The 17874-nt window shown below is 42.7% G+C and overlaps 1 protein-coding gene across 7 annotated transcripts in view; it reads right to left on the bottom strand.

The window, feature by feature from the left end:
* Positions 1-17874, bottom strand: part of fam13b (family with sequence similarity 13 member B) — a 62564-nt gene that overhangs the window by 34148 nt on the left and 10542 nt on the right. For all 7 annotated transcript variants that reach the window (XM_027282104.1, XM_027282103.1, XM_027282101.1 and 4 more), the window contains exon 6: positions 11368-11498. In XM_027282104.1, the coding sequence (XP_027137905.1) occupies positions 11368-11498 (131 nt within the window). The remainder of the gene's footprint in view (positions 1-11367; positions 11499-17874) is intronic.

The following is a 17874-nucleotide window of genomic DNA, read 5'->3' as shown; positions in this document are numbered from 1 at the left end:
TTGAGGACATTACATAATCTCCATGTGCCTTAAGTAGCAAAGATAACATCTAACCTTACACGGTTTTGCCCCCTGAAGACTTGAACTGAAATCCTCGTTGCGGTCCTTCTGTGGGGGGTGTTGTGCTGTCATCCTTGAGCTCTCTGAGCAGGAGAGATAACATTTCTGTCAGGGCCAACCGAACCCTGGGGGGGAAGTGGACCGTACATGACACCCTTTCTGGGCATCTGTTCCCTGTCGAGGACGCCTTGAAGGGCAGATAGGACGGGGTATTCTAGGTGTCTGATTATGTCTCATTAAGTTTCTCTTCACTGATTGAGCTGCACGGCTGTCCAACTAACAATCGTGCTACACAACGTGAGGACCGACGGGAGCAGGGACAGCAACACATCAGTCTATCAATTTGTACTTTTGTCACACACTACATCAAAACTAACTTAGTACCAACTAAAAAATTCAACAGAAAACTATAGGAATTAGAAACTGGATACACGTCTAGGACTTTTTAAAAGTAACTAAAAAGTCCCTGATCATCGTTTTGCTGAGCTCCAGTAGTTTAATCTCTCACCTTGCTGCAGGGTTAGTGCACTCCAGGGTGCTGTGATATATATATAAGGTTACATATTTATTTGTGTTGTTGATTCTGTCCTCAAACTGTCACATGTGATGAGCCAAAGCAGCAGTGGTTGGTGGAGGCTTGGTTTGGCGCTCTAAGTGGGTCAGATTAGACGAGCTCCTGCCCTGCAGCGGTAGCCAAAGTCGGAGACAAGACCTCGATAACATCTTAAGGAGCCACACCTTGAGCTAACCGATTCTTGGCAGTGATACTGTAAAACCTTTCAAAGTGACCTGAGTCGACGGTCACGTTGTCTTTGATCATATCAAACAAACGCTCCACTTGTTTTGGTTTTAGCCGCGATGACTGACACATCAGGGGAACTATAAACTTTAGATATCATTAATTATTTTATTGTTCTATCAACTGCACCCTATAAAGTCAGCTGACACGAGCGGCAGAATGAGATTCACTCGGATCCTGTCCGGCTAATCCACAGTCTGCTGACCAGATCGCTCAGCACGATCACAGCAGGTCAAATCTCTCTACGTGCAGATTACTGCATCGCCTCAGGGACGATTAACACACCTCTGATTGACTTTCATGAAGTCAATGTTAACGTAAAACAATAATAAAATGATCTTTTGCTGTTGCTGATGACACGACAATTGTGGGATTGGTAAAATACTTGGTGTGGCTGTATGCACCTGTTTATTAGATCTACTGTTGCTGCATCTGAATCAAATGTGTACTATCTTAATATGTGTGAACAAAAGACTGTTTTACTGTTAATAAAGTCATTAGAGATTTGTGCATAATTCAAAACAACAGTATCTTTTTGTGTGTGCAGAGAATATTAGACTTCATATCATTTATAGCATTTTATACCTGCAGAAGATTTGTGACCTTCAGATATTTGCAGAGAAATGTGGTTAACTGTGACACTTTTTTAAACACACTGCAGCAAAATGTGATTATTTTTATATCCCAGTTCTTATTTTAACTCTGGCACTGTATTTCAATAACATTCAGTCCAGCTTTCACAGCTTCAGTGATTTTTTTACTGCTGGGTAAGCAACTGACCTAAACGTACTGTAGTACTACATACCACATATATAGGGCAAGAGTATCGGTATCACACAGCTAAGGGTAAATAGTGCAGAGCAGAAACGCTGTGCTGTGCTATCAGTGACCTCATCTCAGCTGACTGAGTGACCAAACAACAGAAACATCTGAGGACTGTGGCTTTGTGTCCGCAACGAGAAATCAACTGAAGAAAATGACAACGGAGGAACGGAGCGTTCTCGGTGCGGATGATGACGAGGAGAAGGGCTGATGAAGGGCGTCCATAAATTATTTTGAGTTATTCTGATGGCTCGATGTAAAGGTAACAAAGAGTGTGTGTGTGTGTGTGTGTGTGTGTGTGTGTGTGTGTGTGTGTGTGTGTGTGTGTGTGTGTGTGTGTGTGTGTGTGTGTGTGTGTGTGTGTGTGTGTGTGTATGTGTGTGTGTATGTGTGTGTGAGGTGAGCTCGAGGTTAGTTGTAATTCTACAGAGCTGCTGTTGTCAGCAAACCTGACTTTGCTTTGCTCTGGCTGGGAGATACAACAGAGTGCTGCAGTCTACACATCCACCCATGCACACACACACACACACACACACACACACACACACACAGACGTCCTTCCAACACACACAAACATAAATTCTAGTAACCTACTTCAAACACACACACACACACAGCCTTATGAGCCTGCAATAACAGAAACACACACACACAGAATCATGAGCATCATCTTACATCTCATAAACAGCTCCTCTATAGTCCTTCATGTCCGAGCCAGAAAACTCTCACTCTCTCTCTCACACACACACACACACACACACACACACACACACACACACACAAATCAAACAATCCTCAACTCAAACACACGCCAACGCCACTTGAGACTAAAAAAAGACGGCCGCTGCTCTCAGTCGTTCATTTTCCCTGAATCATCCGTCACACGTTCAGCCATCTGAGAATAATCATCTATTCGGTTTAGTGCACTCGACAAATCTTTCTCTACGTCCTCTGCTTCAATTAATCACTGCTTTTTGCAGAGTCATGATTAGTTGATGGGAATTTTCTAAAATTTACATTTTTTATTCGAGCACTGCTGGAGGAAGTCTACGACTGGATGACTAATGATGAATAAACAGCGTGCAGTGAGTCAGAAGGTTAGACAATAATATGAAATATTACCTGGCTCCAGATTCTGTTTTATGTCACAGTCAGCTGAATATTTTTTGGATTTCGACTGTTGGCAAGAAATATGAAGACGTCACGTTGAAAAATTCTGTTTTTTATCCAATTTTTAGGAGTTTTTTTTACTTTCTGTCAATAAATGAAGTTTTGTTTAATCAATAATCTAATTACTACTTCTATCATTGACATATATTGACCAAATATCTTCAAAATAGAGTTCTGAAATCGATTTTTAAGAATGCACACCAACAATTTCCTCCAATTAAAAAGGGGTTAACTTCCATTTTCTTCCCCTCTGTGCAGCAAAATGCTGACACATTCTCAGCCATTACATATCAGCTGTTCAATAAAAGCCACGACCTCTTCATCCTCATCTGCTCTGTTTCGATTCCTGTGAAAGAAAAGACTTCCTCCGGTCTCTCTGTTCTCTTTCATCCCTCCCTGGCAACACAACAATGAGCGAGAAACACAACCCGACCTCACTTCCCTCCATTCTTCCATTCATGATAATAAAAGCTGGTTTTAATCGCTCATTAGGAATGTTTCCACTCATTCATTCAAAAGTTGATCCGTTCTTGTTTACCCTCTTTTTCATTTTTGTGTTAATCCACTTCATTCATCCAATTTCTTGCCCCATTTCCCTCTCGTTCACCCTCCACTGCTTATTCACTCATCTATCGTCCAATCACATAAAAGCTTTTTCCCCTCTATCTGTTCATCCATCCATCCATCCATCTATTCCAGTCAGACTAGAGGAGTTACATAACCCCGATGTTTACCTCTGCAGCAGAATGTCACAGGCCATTCTCATTTTCCCAGCTGTGTTTTCTCTCTCTGTGATCGCCGCTTCTTGTTTTGTTTTATGTCAGTAGATCCAGCAGCCTGCAGGTGTTTCACTGTGACGCCTGTTCCTGTCAGTTTGTTGTGTCTCTTCTAGCTTATTAAAGTCTGGTTTATTATTTTTCAAATCCTGCAGAGGAGTCGGCGTGACTTTTAACCAAACTCGGCGCGATTTCTGTCACCTCCTTCGTCCTGACACATCTCCTGTCGGAGCAGTTATCCAGCCGTTCGGTTGAGTCTCTCCTCCCTTCAGGTGTCTTCTGTTTCGGTATCGGGTCGGGCTGTAGGTCGCGCTTGTATCCAGAAGGTTATCCCAATTGAGCACTTTGATGCGTGAGTGTCAGGACCAGCAAATCTAGCAGCAGAACCCGGGTATCGCCTGGGTGCATTCTGTGGCGTCCTCTGGACCGGCGGTGTGTGTGTGTGTGTTCTTGAGTGTGTATCAGTGAGTGAGGTGAGGTCTGCACTCTGTCTGTAAAAGTGCTGCAGTAAACATCCAGAGCTCTGCTCAAATATACGAGCTTCTGATGTAACCAGGCAACAACTCCGGGAGGACCAATGGGACGGGGAGGGGCCGATGCCGGGAGCCAATTGTGAGTGAGAGAGAGAGGGAATGAGTTCTGTGGGCCAATCGCGGGGCAGGAAGTGGGAGGTGCGCTTGATTTTTTTGGTCCACTCAGTGCGGACTATAACTCAGCAGTTATTACAGACGAGCCGGTGAGCTGTGTAATGGTGTGCACGCACATACACACACCTGAGTGTGTTATACCTCCATTTATGAGCCTTTTGTAACGGCAGCGCTTCCTCAGACAATCAGGAATTAATACACAAATTATTGCTCATGTCGGGATGAAGAGGAGTGACAGTGATACGTAACGAACCCCAAAGAGAGGGAGCAGGGTATGAGGAGACAGAGAGGAGGTGAATTCAAATGTAATCATGTGTTTCAAATGTGCATTTCACAGCTAAATCTGTGTGTCACAACCCTGGGCAACGCTAATCATGGGACACTCCAAGGAAAACTGGGTTAGCTCCTCGTGTCCTCATCATGTTTCTGTGTGTCAGCAAGACGTCAGATCAACTTCTGTCAAACCAAACGAGAGACGAGAAAAACACAGCGCAGCAGAAAGAGGTTTAATCTGCCGCGGTACTCGATGCTTCGTCTGAAACTGCACTGAACTTTGAGAAGAAGCGATAAAGACAAAGAATATCAACAGAATAACTTCAGACAACTCGACTGAAAGTTGCTCCGTCTTTAACTGTGTTACTGGCTGCTTCAGAGGAGTTACTCTGAACATTTGGCTGCAATATTTTGTTCAAGAAGGTCTGCTCTATCAAAAAAAACAATACATTTTTAAGATGCGAGGGGCTTTCGGAGATGAATGAGCATCTACCATCCTTATTGGTGTGGTGCCAAATAAACCACCGAGCCGACCGCCTTAAACTGGAGGTCAAGAATCGTACAACGTGTTGAAACACATTAAACACACAACGGCTCCTGCTCTACGCAACACCTCCCTGTAGTTCAATTCAAGACTACGTGGATCTTGTTTTTAGCACAAACATATCAGGAGAAATGACTCCGCGTTTAATCTACAAACGCAGTTTTATCTTTTTTCCATTCTTGGAAGCTTTTGGCTGAGCCGCAGTGGGAGGAAGATACAACGTGCTGCTGTTCTTCTGTCTGATGAAGAGCAAACCGTGAGGCGGTTCAGATAAAAACATCCACATCATGTTTCGTTAAGATGTTGATATGTTGTGTTGAGACATCCCAGAAGGGAAAAATGATTCCTGATTTCTTAGTAAGTCATAATACACGACGACGTGTCCTGATATACTGAACACTTCATTTGTAGACACAACAAACCTCTGTTAGCTGGTTTACAGCTTCACTGTGAGCGAGAACTCTTAAACTTTCTGTTGATAGCTGATTAATCCATTCAACAGATTCAATGTTTTATTTACATATGTTTGAGCTATGGACTCTTGATCGAACATTACACAATGTGAAGCCTTCACTCTTTGATAACCAATTATTAGTTGCAGCATTTGTTTCTACAAATATTTTCCTCGGGAACTCGTTTATAACTAAAGTACTGGATACATGGTCCTATTGATCATGTTTGACACCTGCCAGCCAATCAGAAACAAGCACGAGCATTCATAGCACATGTTAAATCATAAATTAAGATGTAAGAGAAACAAAGTTTAACTTCTAAGTGTTCAGTCTGGGTTACACCTGTCTAAACTTTACCACATTCCAGAAATTCATTAAGAGGTGAAGAAAGAAATGTTGTGCAACTTCGGCATGAATCATTAACGAGATCTGCCTAAAGTTTGGTGTCGGTTTGTCCTTCCTGGTATTATTCGTGGTTTTGCCGGACTCTAATCTCAAACTTTATCCGTGATGATTTCTGAACGTGAGCGCTCCTTAGAAAGCCTCAGATAGGACGGCTGCACCAGAACTGTGGGTGAGAACTGATAGAACATGTGGTGAGTGGTTCTATCTAGGTCAGTTTGTATATCACATTACACATTGTGCCCGGCGCTGGCGCCCCGGCCTTCGACATAATCGGGAAGTGAAGGGTGAGGACAGCAGGGAAAGTAAAAAGAGAGGGAGGATTTCTTCTTCAGCCGTAATCACTAATGAGAACTTATAACTGCTTTATACATTTAATGGTAATAAATAAGCATGAATGACCACATAACGACAGACGTATCTCCTGAGAGTGGTTAACTGTTGAACCATAAACATTACTGTGTAATATTAACATACAGTTTGCACTACACAGCAGACAGACAGTTTATAGGTGCGTTCAGGGACGCTACGAAATTAGATTCTTCAATCAGCTGCCAAAGGCAATTAATTTTAACACGAGAACCAACCAGAATCCCATTATCCTGTCAGCTATGACTGCGGGATTTCAGTTTCAGAAAACGTTTCATTCTTTAATCCTAATCCCTCCTAATGTGTGCACATAACTACAAACTATAGAAAAGAATCAAACTGAGCGAGTTCAGTAAATGTGCAGTGCTCTGATAAATGATATTCCACTGTGAAAACAAACGTTATGCAACTTTAACTTAAGTGTGTCAGGCTTATTTGTATTTGGCGTCAGTCAGACACAGGTATGATCTATGAACTGGGTCAAAACACCAAAAGGGCACATCCGATACTCCTGCACTGACCTATACACTGTGTTTATGTCTATGTATAGATATATTCATGGACACAGTATGTACAGTATGGGTGTTGGTGATAACTGTGGTGCTGAAAAAGTCGAGTCAACACTGAGAAACATACTGAACTTTAGCAATATGACTTGTAACCACAAGATGGGGCAGCAACATGTACCAGGTGCCAAGAACATGCTGGAAACCCTAACCAAGACTGTTCTGTAAAATATGTGTTCATATATAGACATAGTTGGACAGTTGTTGTTGCATTAGTTTCTCACTGAAAGGTCAAAACTGGAACTGATTCAACACTGAGTACAGACAGTAAATCTGAGCGTCTCTGCTCCCTCCATTGAAGATCAATGCCAATTTTTATGCCGATCACGTCTTGAGAGCGATTTGTGAACGTCTGAGACGAAAGCTGACAGCTGTGAGAGGAACATGGTGAAATACTTGGTCATCGGTTCATAAACGGTGGTCCTGGATCACACCCTGAGGCACGTCCACCGATGGATGCTTTGGAGTTTTGGCAGCCAATGAAATAAAAGCTGACTGTCATGACATTTCTTTAGGTTTGTTTAGGTACAGAAGCAGCAGCACTACAGCCAAAACCTGCTCACTGCCATGACTCGACACATTCATCGCACAATTCGGCACGTCTCTCTCTAAAACCATGAAGTCTGACGCAGCTTGTGAGTGTCACAATGTCAGATACAATAAACTTGATTGTTTATGTCTTTATAAAGACGCAGGCTTCCTGTGGTTTCTGTATGTGTGTGAATCATCAGGTGGAAAATAAAAAGCAAATGTACTTGACCTAGAAGAGAGGAGTGTGCATATATTTGCATCTGTGTTTGCCTTGTGTGGGTGGAGATGGGCACATTGTTGGCACAGACGGGGAAAAAAAAAACGAGCTCTCTGGCGTGGTGTGGTGTCAACCGGGTTATAAATAATTTCCAAAGCCACATTAAAAATAACCGGTTGAAAATCACATGAGCTGATTCATCAAGAGGCCCGTCGAGAAGTACAAGACCGGTTATCCGCAACGCGAGACGGTGCATGCGTCAGTCGTGCTGGGACGGCGGCAAGCGATGACTGGCAGGAATGGTGGTGGGAAGGCTCCGATTCGAGACAAGTGTTTTCTAATGTGTTTACATGCCATCGTCCGGGCTGACCTTTTCCCTCCTGAGGTCTGACACTGCGTTTTCACTTGGAGTGAGAATCAATAAATCGTTCACGAGAAGGGACACTTCCCTAACCCTTCCCTGCTCCCTCACGTCCTTCCCTGCTCCCTCACAGCCTTCCCTGCTCCCTCACAGCCTTCCCTGCTCCCTCACAGCCTTGTATGCCCTCTGATTCTACATTAATCCCCCCCACCTCCCATCCTTGCTCCACTCCTTCTCTCCGGGGCCAGGAGTTCATCCCAAGTGTCTTCGTCTTCAGCCTGCCAGGATAATTCACCGGCCTCATGAAGAATACTTTCCACAGAGAGAGAGAGACAGAGACGAGGATATAAGCAGAGTAGAGAAGGAGGGAGGTGGTGATGACGAAGAAGAGAAATACGGGGGATTATATATAGATTTAAAATGAGTGGAGGCGTTCAGCCTCAAGGTGTGCGTGGATGTGTGTGTCGGCTGTCAGAGTCTATTAAAGGAGCACTACAACGGGCACAGAGGACAGACTTCCCTCTCTGTCGAGTGCGAGACAAACAGCTCAACCGCAGTTAATGTTGAGTCACCGGACGGGAACTTTCTCTCTATTCACGGCTGCCAGAAGTATTTACTGTATGTGTCAAAGAATAACTGATCTACACACTTAGCAACGAGCTGCTCTCAAAACAATCAAGTTATTTAGAGTAAAAGATGCACATGCTTACACCGACTCATCAGAATATTAATTTAATGACGTTTCTGGACAAAAACAGTTGTTGGTAGTGTTGTAGAGGAGGTAATCTCTGAAGAGCTGGAGGTCTTCAGGAGGTGTTTGAAGGTAGAGAGGGACGCTATTGATCAGGTAGCAACTGGTAGGACGTTCCACCAACAGGGAACAAGACGAGAAAAGTCTAGATCGCTCTGAGCGTACGGGTGGCAGAGCCAGGCGTCGTTCATTGGAGGAGGTAACCAGAGACTACTTTGTGGTCGGCATTAGAGATTTGAATTTGCAAATTCTTGAAGCTGCGTTGGGTTTGACATTTTCTTCACATAGAGAGATGAAATAATCTTAACAAAGACCAACTGAAACAACGAAAAATAATAGGCAACAACTGTGATGATTTTTAAATCAGAAATGCCTCTTCCTCTTCAGGTGTTCTTCATTTTATATTCTTATAACCTGACGTACGAAACAGCTGTTTGAATTATTATAACAGGACTTTTTCACCCTTTTTTGACACTTTATGACCAAACGATTGATGAACATAATCGTCAGGTTAATTGATGTTGAAAGTGAGCAGCAGTTGCAGCATTTAAACATGACCACGAGAAAACGTATCATTATTGTTGGCTCACCTCACATCTGAGGTGGACCAGGTCTAAAATAAGTTTGTTTCCACACAAAACGCAGACAGCATACATATTCTTTCATTTTAGGTCAGTTGAGCAATAAGACCAACTCTTGTTGGCTTCAAAACAAGTGCCTGATTATTTTTAGCAGTTTAAAGAGATGTGTTCTCTGAAGCTCTGGGTCTACATTATTTAAACGGCTTCACGGTGTAGGCTGGAGGCTTCAGGGTCTACAAATACAGCCTTAATCCCCCAGACCAGACACAGAGGTCAGACAAGGTCACGGGGCGACGGTGGCTGCAGGCTAGTGACGGCTGAAAGAGAATTAATACCGACTCAAACAATCACATGAGAATTACAGATAAAAACAGTCTGGCCGGCGTCTTTAAATCGAAATCATTTGCCACGTCTTGGTGGAGTGCACTCTGAATGCCAATGGACAACAGCTGCAACTTAAAGCCTCAACTCTGGCACAGTGGGCTTAAAGCGGGTCGACAGCATCCTGGCAGTACGCTCAAAATCCTAACGTGCTGTCTCGACCCGGTCAGGTCAACAAAGAGGCAAACATCTGTGTATCACTTTGTGTCTCACGTACAATGTATGTGCTGCAGCCACGTGAGCACGAGTGTGTATAAGAAACAAGTGAGTGTATGTGGATTATAGATTACTGTCTGTAATCATCTTAAAGGTAGAACAAGCACCATGACCCGGACACACTTGTACACAGAGGCAGTGCACAGTGAGCGTTGTGAGGAATCACAGTGGCTGATTTATTGCCTCCGCAGCTACCAGACAACTAGTGCAACCAGCGTACACACTGCTGAATTAACTTTTTACCAAAGTCCTGGTTCAAAACGAGCATGAGTCCAAATCAAACTGAATTCTGCACATCAGTTATCAAATGTGTTTATGGTTGATGAGACAAAATGTGATTTTCTAGATAAAACAGGAGCCGATGCAGGTTTCCTGTTTGATATTTAATGCTAAATGCTTTGGATATGCACTGGTGAGTACAGGGTGTGACATGTATAGCTGTGTATGTTGTTGCTGTCTGGGTATTGTGCTTAGTAATCATCTTAAAGCAGATCAGCAGATCAGAAGAACCTGAGACGAACTTCTTGTTCCTGCAGGGGGATTGAACTCTGGTCCTTTAGTCTGGAGGGGGAGTCTCATTATCTTAGCGTACGTGAGTGTCTGCATGTGTGCTCTGGTCGGTAACCCGCTTCAGAGTATCAACAGGTCAGATCATGAGCTCTGAGTCTTGTGGTGTGTCCGACTGCTCAAACTGTGACCGTGAAAACAAAGGACTCACTGACTAACTTTCATTATGTTGGACAGTAAGACTGAGCAGATGACGCACATGTGGGGATTTCTCAGTAGTGACACAGAGTGTTGAGTGAGTGATTTAGCAGTAGAGTATACACTAATCAATAAAAAGTTAAATATTTCTTGGGCTGAGGTGACCCTAGTCGGATTTATAGTCTCTAAACTTTCCAAAGCTGTACTCAGAAAGCACTGTAACACTACCTGCCACCCTGACCTCTCCTGTGCCAAGATACACTCGTTTTAAGATTTATTTGTTACCATTAGTCAGAAATGACTGACTAAAAAATAACTAATTATTCATTTGGAGCCACAGTTCTGAGCTGAACTACTGAAAGGGATAAAAAAAAGAGCAGAAGTGTCCAGACAGATTAGAGATATAAGAGTGCCACAAGACGTGAGGGTATGTTATCAACTAAAAGCTGTGTAAATCAAACTGTATCCAGGCCAGTCACAGGCTGTGAGGCAGACACAGACGTAGGAGCTCAGTACACGAAATAAATCACTTCAGGTTGCGTTGATTCTGGCTCAGCTCGTCAGTCACAGGTCACACTGCGAGCAGCTGACACAGCGTTCAAATCACTACACGGCCTGATTTACTATCCAGTACAACCTGGGACCTGTGTCACACGTCGTTCTGCCTCTCATCCAATTCTTGGGTGACCCGGGAAAATGTATCTATCTTACATAAAAACATACAAATCAGTATTTCCATCTCACCTGGCTGCGGGGCTGTCGTCAGGGCTGTGTGTATGTTGTGGTGAGTCAGAGGGGGCAGGACCCGCCTCCCCGTCCTGAGGCAGCTCTTCACATTCTGCTTCACACCTCTCGTCATCCAGCAGCTCTGTGATCTGAAGACAGACACGAAAGGTCACCACGTAAACACGTATTCATTCAGTGAGACGAAAAATCATGTAAAGATATATGAAACCTTAATTGCTCGTAGTCAACTTTGCTTCGCACAAAGAGCACATGGAATGTAAAAAACTGTCAAAATAATGTGAGCCATGCAAATGATAATTTAATATGTGTGAGTACAGAGCTGTTTTATATTCTCTGCTTTAAAGAAGGCATGCTTCATTTAGTTAGTATGAGAGTGTAAGCTGAAACTGGTGGTGGAAGTACATTTAATTTAGACAAATAATGTAAAACAATTGGGTCGATTTATCTGATTTTAAGTGAGAAGAATTAAAAAAAAAGATTAAAATCATATTTTCTTTGCAGTTATTGAATGCTGAATACAAAAATACGTAGTTATTCACGCTGAAATTCAACAGCCTCAGGAGAGGATAACACTTCCTGTCCCTGGTGAGATGATGTTTACAAAAGGAGGTCGTAGTTGAGATTTATTCAACTTAATTTGGGACCAAAGTTGTCTTATCCAGCAGAAATCAGCGTATAAGATCTTCTAAATCTGGAGAGAGAACTTTAGTTTAGTTGTGTCTGGAGATTAACTGTCCAATAAAGACGAGAAAGAAAGAAAGGTGTTAATAGTCTGTGTGTGCATGACAGGAACGACATATCACAGTTTGTTCCATAAGTCGTCTAAATATAGACGAAGCTAATGAGTAACACGTTGACACCATGGCGACAGATAAGAACGAAATGAAAAAATAACAGGAGAAGACAGAGAGCTGGATGGAGGGACTAAAAGTAGAGCTGTGTGACAGATCGTTTTCATGTTGACTTGGCAGTGTACCCATGTGTGATGGTCACATTACAAATTATGCAATGGAGGAAAAAAACGTTATGATCACTCTCAGAGGAGAAAAAGACATCAACAGGTGTCTCGCATTGATTTTTTGAATCTACAGTAACTTCCCTACAGGGCAAGGTTGAAAAGAAAGAGGTCACTGTAATAGAGGGAGTGGAGAAGACAGGAGAGAGGCAGAGAGAGCCGGAGGGAGTGACAGAGGGCAGAGTGTAATGAATCTGACAGTGAACGAGAGATGGAAGACAGGAAGGAGAAAAGATGACGGGAGGGACATGTTGGAGGGTTTATGGACAGAGATAACTTCATAATACAGACTGACAGCGCGTGAACGACACACAAGCAGGAATCTCAGAGATAAACAGATAATTCCTCTCCGTTATGTCGACTTTATTTCAAGTAACGTGTGATTTTTCTAAATAAATCTCATATTTGTGCATAACGTCAGTGATTCCAGCTATGACCCGGTCACAATCAGTTAAAACCAGGAAACAGGCTGGAAGGAAGCTGGGTGAAAAGGTCATGAACCAGATTCATCATCGCGAGACGTTCTTCTTCTTCTTCTTCTCCTCCTCTCTCTGCTCTTCTCATCGGCAACCCCATCTGCTGCTGTCACTGCGTCGTTGCTACGGCAACACCTCCGCTCCGAGAGCTCCGATTGGCTGCCGGGGAATTCTTGCATCGTCACATGTGCGGATCAGGGAGGATGACTCACGACTGTCTTCTGTGTGTGTGTGTGTGTGTGTGTGTGTGTGTGTGTGTGTGTGTACATGATGTGATTAGGTAAAGAAATCCTACTTTCAAATGGCTTCAGTCCCGTTTAATATATTTAGAGCTTCTCAAATTCGGCTCTTTGTGTTGTCACTGATGTGTATCCTCGTGTGTAGGTGTGTGTAAAATGTGTGAAGAAAATCTAAATTTATCACCAGGCCCTCTCACTCCAGTGTGCTCTGTGTATATGATGCTGCCTTATTTTGCACAAATGACCTTGATTAGTGCACTATTAAAACACGCAGGTGACTTATCTTAAAACTCTCCCTGAAATTTGTCACTGTCAGGGATGAACTGGGCTGCCATAGAAACACCGGCAGTAATAACTCAAAGTCTAGATATCACAACTTCAGTTTCCAATTAAATGTAGGACTGACTGAAACTAGTAGCTCTGTAGTATGTATATAGACTCACTCTTTTATATGTTCAAATTGTCGTCATTGTAGATATCTCACTTTTGCTACTTACACAAAAAAAAAATTAAATCATCTTTGCAGCTTTATGGTTTTAGAAGAGTATCATGTAATTGTAAGGCTGGACTCAGACTATCCAGGTGGATTCATGGACTTAACTCTGATAATATACATGTGTGTGTGTTCTGACTTTGTTTAGTTCATGTACCCAGCTTCTAAATCTTAAGTTATTTATTTTCCTGATTGTTAAATTGTTAAATTCCCACGTATAGACACGCCCACAACAACCCACCACCGCACAGCCCTGCTACGACTTGCTGCAACGCCTGATCCTGTCTGAATGAACGTTAACATCCCCCTAATCCTAACCAATCAGGCTCCAGGCCTAACTCTAACCGCCTATTCTTTGGCTGACCACAGATACTAACATCTCATCTATTAATCTGCTTTTGTACGTTAGATATTCTCAAACCTCCAAGATGGTTATCCTAATCTTCACCACTCTGGCTTCTTGCCCAAACTAAACCAATGAATAAATAAATTCAATGAATCGATAAACCTGTTCCAACTGAAACTGAATGACGGACGGTTATCTAGAAGAGACAAAGGGACAAATAGTTCACAACAGTTGATCAAACAGAGCGCTGGAAAGAAAAATGTAAAATCCGATCGGATGAGTGTCTTTCTGTTCCAACATTTTCAGGAGGACCAACGTGACCTTGACTCAAAGTTATGATCATGTAAAATTAACAGAAAGCTGTTCAGCAGTAATATAAATGATGCAATGAATATAACCTTGAGCATACTCTATCAAGGCTGATGAGTGATACAGAAAAATGGATATCTGGATATCTCAGCCGATATAAATGTCTCTTTGTTGAGCAGTTGACATAATGAACAATGAAACTTGAATGTCTAACCGTCCCCTGGGCTACAGGCGTTCATTCAGATAGTGTGAACAGGCTGCGAATATGATCAGGGCTCTGCAGAGTAACAGGAGGCCTTTGAGGTGACGTAACAATATTAGAGGATAAGAGTTGTTAAATCAGGATGACCTGGAATGGGCATCCACGGAGCTATAAATATTATCCCTGTTCCTGCTGTGTGTTCCTGTGTATTATGTATGTCTCATCATACACACAGGGATTAATTCATCTCTGTGCGATGTGAGCGAGCAGTGGGCAGAGAGCGGCCCTGGAACAAAAGGTCCTGAACTTGTTTTTTTTTTTGTGGTCCGGTCCAGGGTTTGGCGACGGAAAACAGAGAGAACTCAAGCTCCGCTGACATCATTAGTCGAACTGTCCGTGGGCCAAGAACACAGAACAATGACAAGTGACTGGGACTGACATTACAAGTCTCAAACTGTGCTTTCCAAGGCGCTTTTGTGTCGCCGCTTCATTCTGCTGTTAGATAAACATCATCCCAGTGAATTCTTTGAACCTCCGTACAGAATATGCAAAACTTCAAGAAGACAAAGTTCCTATTTAGAAAATGTTTAAGCTCTTAGATTTTTCCAATTGTAGAGGGGACACTGGTCGTCAGGCAGATTTTGTCTTACGGTATGTGAGCTGGCTCTGATATTTATAAGTTTCCTTCCTTCTCTTCATTTTTTATGCTTTTTGCTTCTTTCTCTTTAAAAAAAAATTTGAGTGTTGCTGGACTATTCATAAATTTTGCAAGCATGAGTGCAGTTTAATCTTTTATTTCATTTGTGGTTTGCATTAGAAACTCAAGGTCTCAGCCTCGGACTCGGAAAAATCCTGACAGATTCGACCTGAGACGTGCTGGTTAAAGCAAAAACATATTGTCAGCCATTAAGTCAACAAGCCTGTCCGTCAAATCTGAGGATGAATGTTTTAATAATCTAATCACGAGTGGCCGAGCTGGACCATTAAACACACGATGTTTGGGTGATTCACAAGCTCGATGCTTAAATCATAAAGATGCTCATCAGTGAGAGAGAATAAACGGCTCATATTCTCTTGACTAAACCAGAGGGACTCCTTTGCATGTGTGCCTGCAGTGTTTACCTCCAGCAGTACCACTGGACATAAACCCTCTGGCCTAATGTTCCCACAGTGAGCTGTGTGATCTCTCTCTCCATCCTTACCTTCAGTGTGTATGAAACTGATTTACTGACGTTTATATTCTCTCTGGCTGCTCATAAAATGTTGTCAAAGTCAATAAATCAACAGTGGCGGTGTGTTTCTAATCACTTGATGGGAGTGTGTGTGTTCATACTACATGTCCCCAGAGGTACAGAGATATTACAGCGTTCAACTAGGCCATCACCTCCTCCTTAAATAACCCCCATGTTCCAGCTTAAATAGGTTATTGCTTGACAGCTTATCAGCCTGTCACAAGCTCATATATGTGCGCATATGTTGCAACCTGTGCAGCTAATACTGCTGAATGCTGTAACAACCTCTGGTATTTGTAAGAGTACTCCATTCAGCCAGTTCTAATTAAAGTCCAGGGTACAGCTATGTATTCGCTTTAACATCTGAAACATGGCTCAGCTTCAGAAGTAACAGGACACGTCCCGATTCATTTATCTGCTGAGGTTAAAGCAACAGACCTGAAAACATAAGACTGTCCTTAAGAGACTAATTGATTAAGTAGACAGACAACGGACAGCCTGAACACTGCGTCAGCGGGCAAGACAAGTCACTACTGAAGCCCGTTTGAGACACGGTATATATCCAACACTGCTGATTTAATTTGGCACACGTACCGCGGCCGGCTTAAAATAACAGTTGTTTGTCATTCAGTCGTGGGTGGCTGTTAATGTTAATGTTGTTTTCAGCTTTGTTGAGACATGAGCGGATCTTTGAGCTGCATGAAGTCAGAGGAGCGTTCTCAGTTTTCGCACAGGCTGCATCACTGACGGACTTTCAAACTTAATTAAGGCTTCAATGAGCATGAAGATTATCCCCCCATTCATGTAATAAATCCACTATTCAAAGTTCTTATCAAATCTGCCCTTTATTAAGAGAGTTAGAGAATGTGTTGCCTGTTTTTTAATAATGATAATTAGTGGGAATTCCTGTTCAATTTGCTTACATGTTGTACGCAAAGTCATTTATTGGATATTTACAGTATCATCTGTGCAGATGGGACCTTTCTGTGTGGATTGGGTACCCCGGCTTCCTCTTACAGTCCAAAGACATGTAACTGAATATGTTAATTGGTGACTCTAAATTGTCCGTAGTTGTGAATGTGAGTGTGAATGGTCGTCTGTTTCTATGTGCCCTGTAATTTTATGTATTAAAGCCTATAAGCCCTGTTTCCTGCTCTGTTTGTATAAAAGGCTTATTAAGGTGGGACAGCCAGTTGACTTTTCATGAGTCGAAGCATGTTGTTTGATGAAATGTGGTTGATTATTATTACTAGGATGAACATAAAAGACTCTCACAGTACTGAACGGGATGATGAAACTTTACATTCTTGTCTGAAACAAACGCCTCATTGAGTTGTATTATTTTCTCTTACTCTGTTCAGATATCCTGGCATCACAAAGCTTCTTCAAACATCCAACCAAAACACACACACCCACTGGTTTCCACATAGAAACAACAAGCCTCAGCACAGCCTCAGTCTCACCTAAATAATAATTCCACTGACTCCAATTTTGCCAACAAACAAGCCAAAATCCAGCTTAGCCTGTCTCGGTAGATCAGTGGATCCATGGCAGCCTCATTGTGTTTCAGAGTTATGCCCAAACATGACAAGACAACAACTTCTCTCTTCTTTCTCGCTGCTTCACCTCTTATATGTCTCTCTTACTTCTGCATTTCTTCTAACTTCCGTACTTTATTTGTGTTTTAACCTCTGTGGTGCATTTCGAACTTTAACTAAACTGAGCTCTTCGTTCAGTGCATGAAGCATGTGTGTTTCCTGTGTGAAAGCAGGTGTGTATTTATATGTGTGTGGTAGATAAGCCCCTTCATGAGGGTACGTTCACGCAGAGAGCCATCCCTGGTGTAATGCAGGGGCTGGAGGTGTGAGTGCATGGTTATATCACCGCCAGCTTCTTTTATTATCCACCCCCTCCCTCCCTCTCTCCCTCGACATCTCTCTCTCACCTCACTTCTTTCTTTCTCTCTGCACTCTCACCATTTCTCCCCCATCTTCCTGGCTCTTTTTTCCCCCCGCTGCCTCTTTAAACCACCCACTTTTTCTGCTCTCTGTCTTACATAAGATGCAGGGATCACTGCACAGATGATCTGGAATTTTTCTCGCCCTCCCTCTCTCTGCTCTTTCTTCTGCTGCTGCTCTCAGTCCGACATAACAGACAATACATTTGAGGACAATGGCAGAAGTTAGAGAAAA

This window comes from Larimichthys crocea, chromosome I (assembly GCF_000972845.2).
Source record: "Larimichthys crocea isolate SSNF chromosome I, L_crocea_2.0, whole genome shotgun sequence".
NCBI lineage: Eukaryota > Metazoa > Chordata > Actinopteri > Sciaenidae > Larimichthys > Larimichthys crocea.
This window is presented reverse-complemented; position numbering and strand designations above follow the sequence as displayed.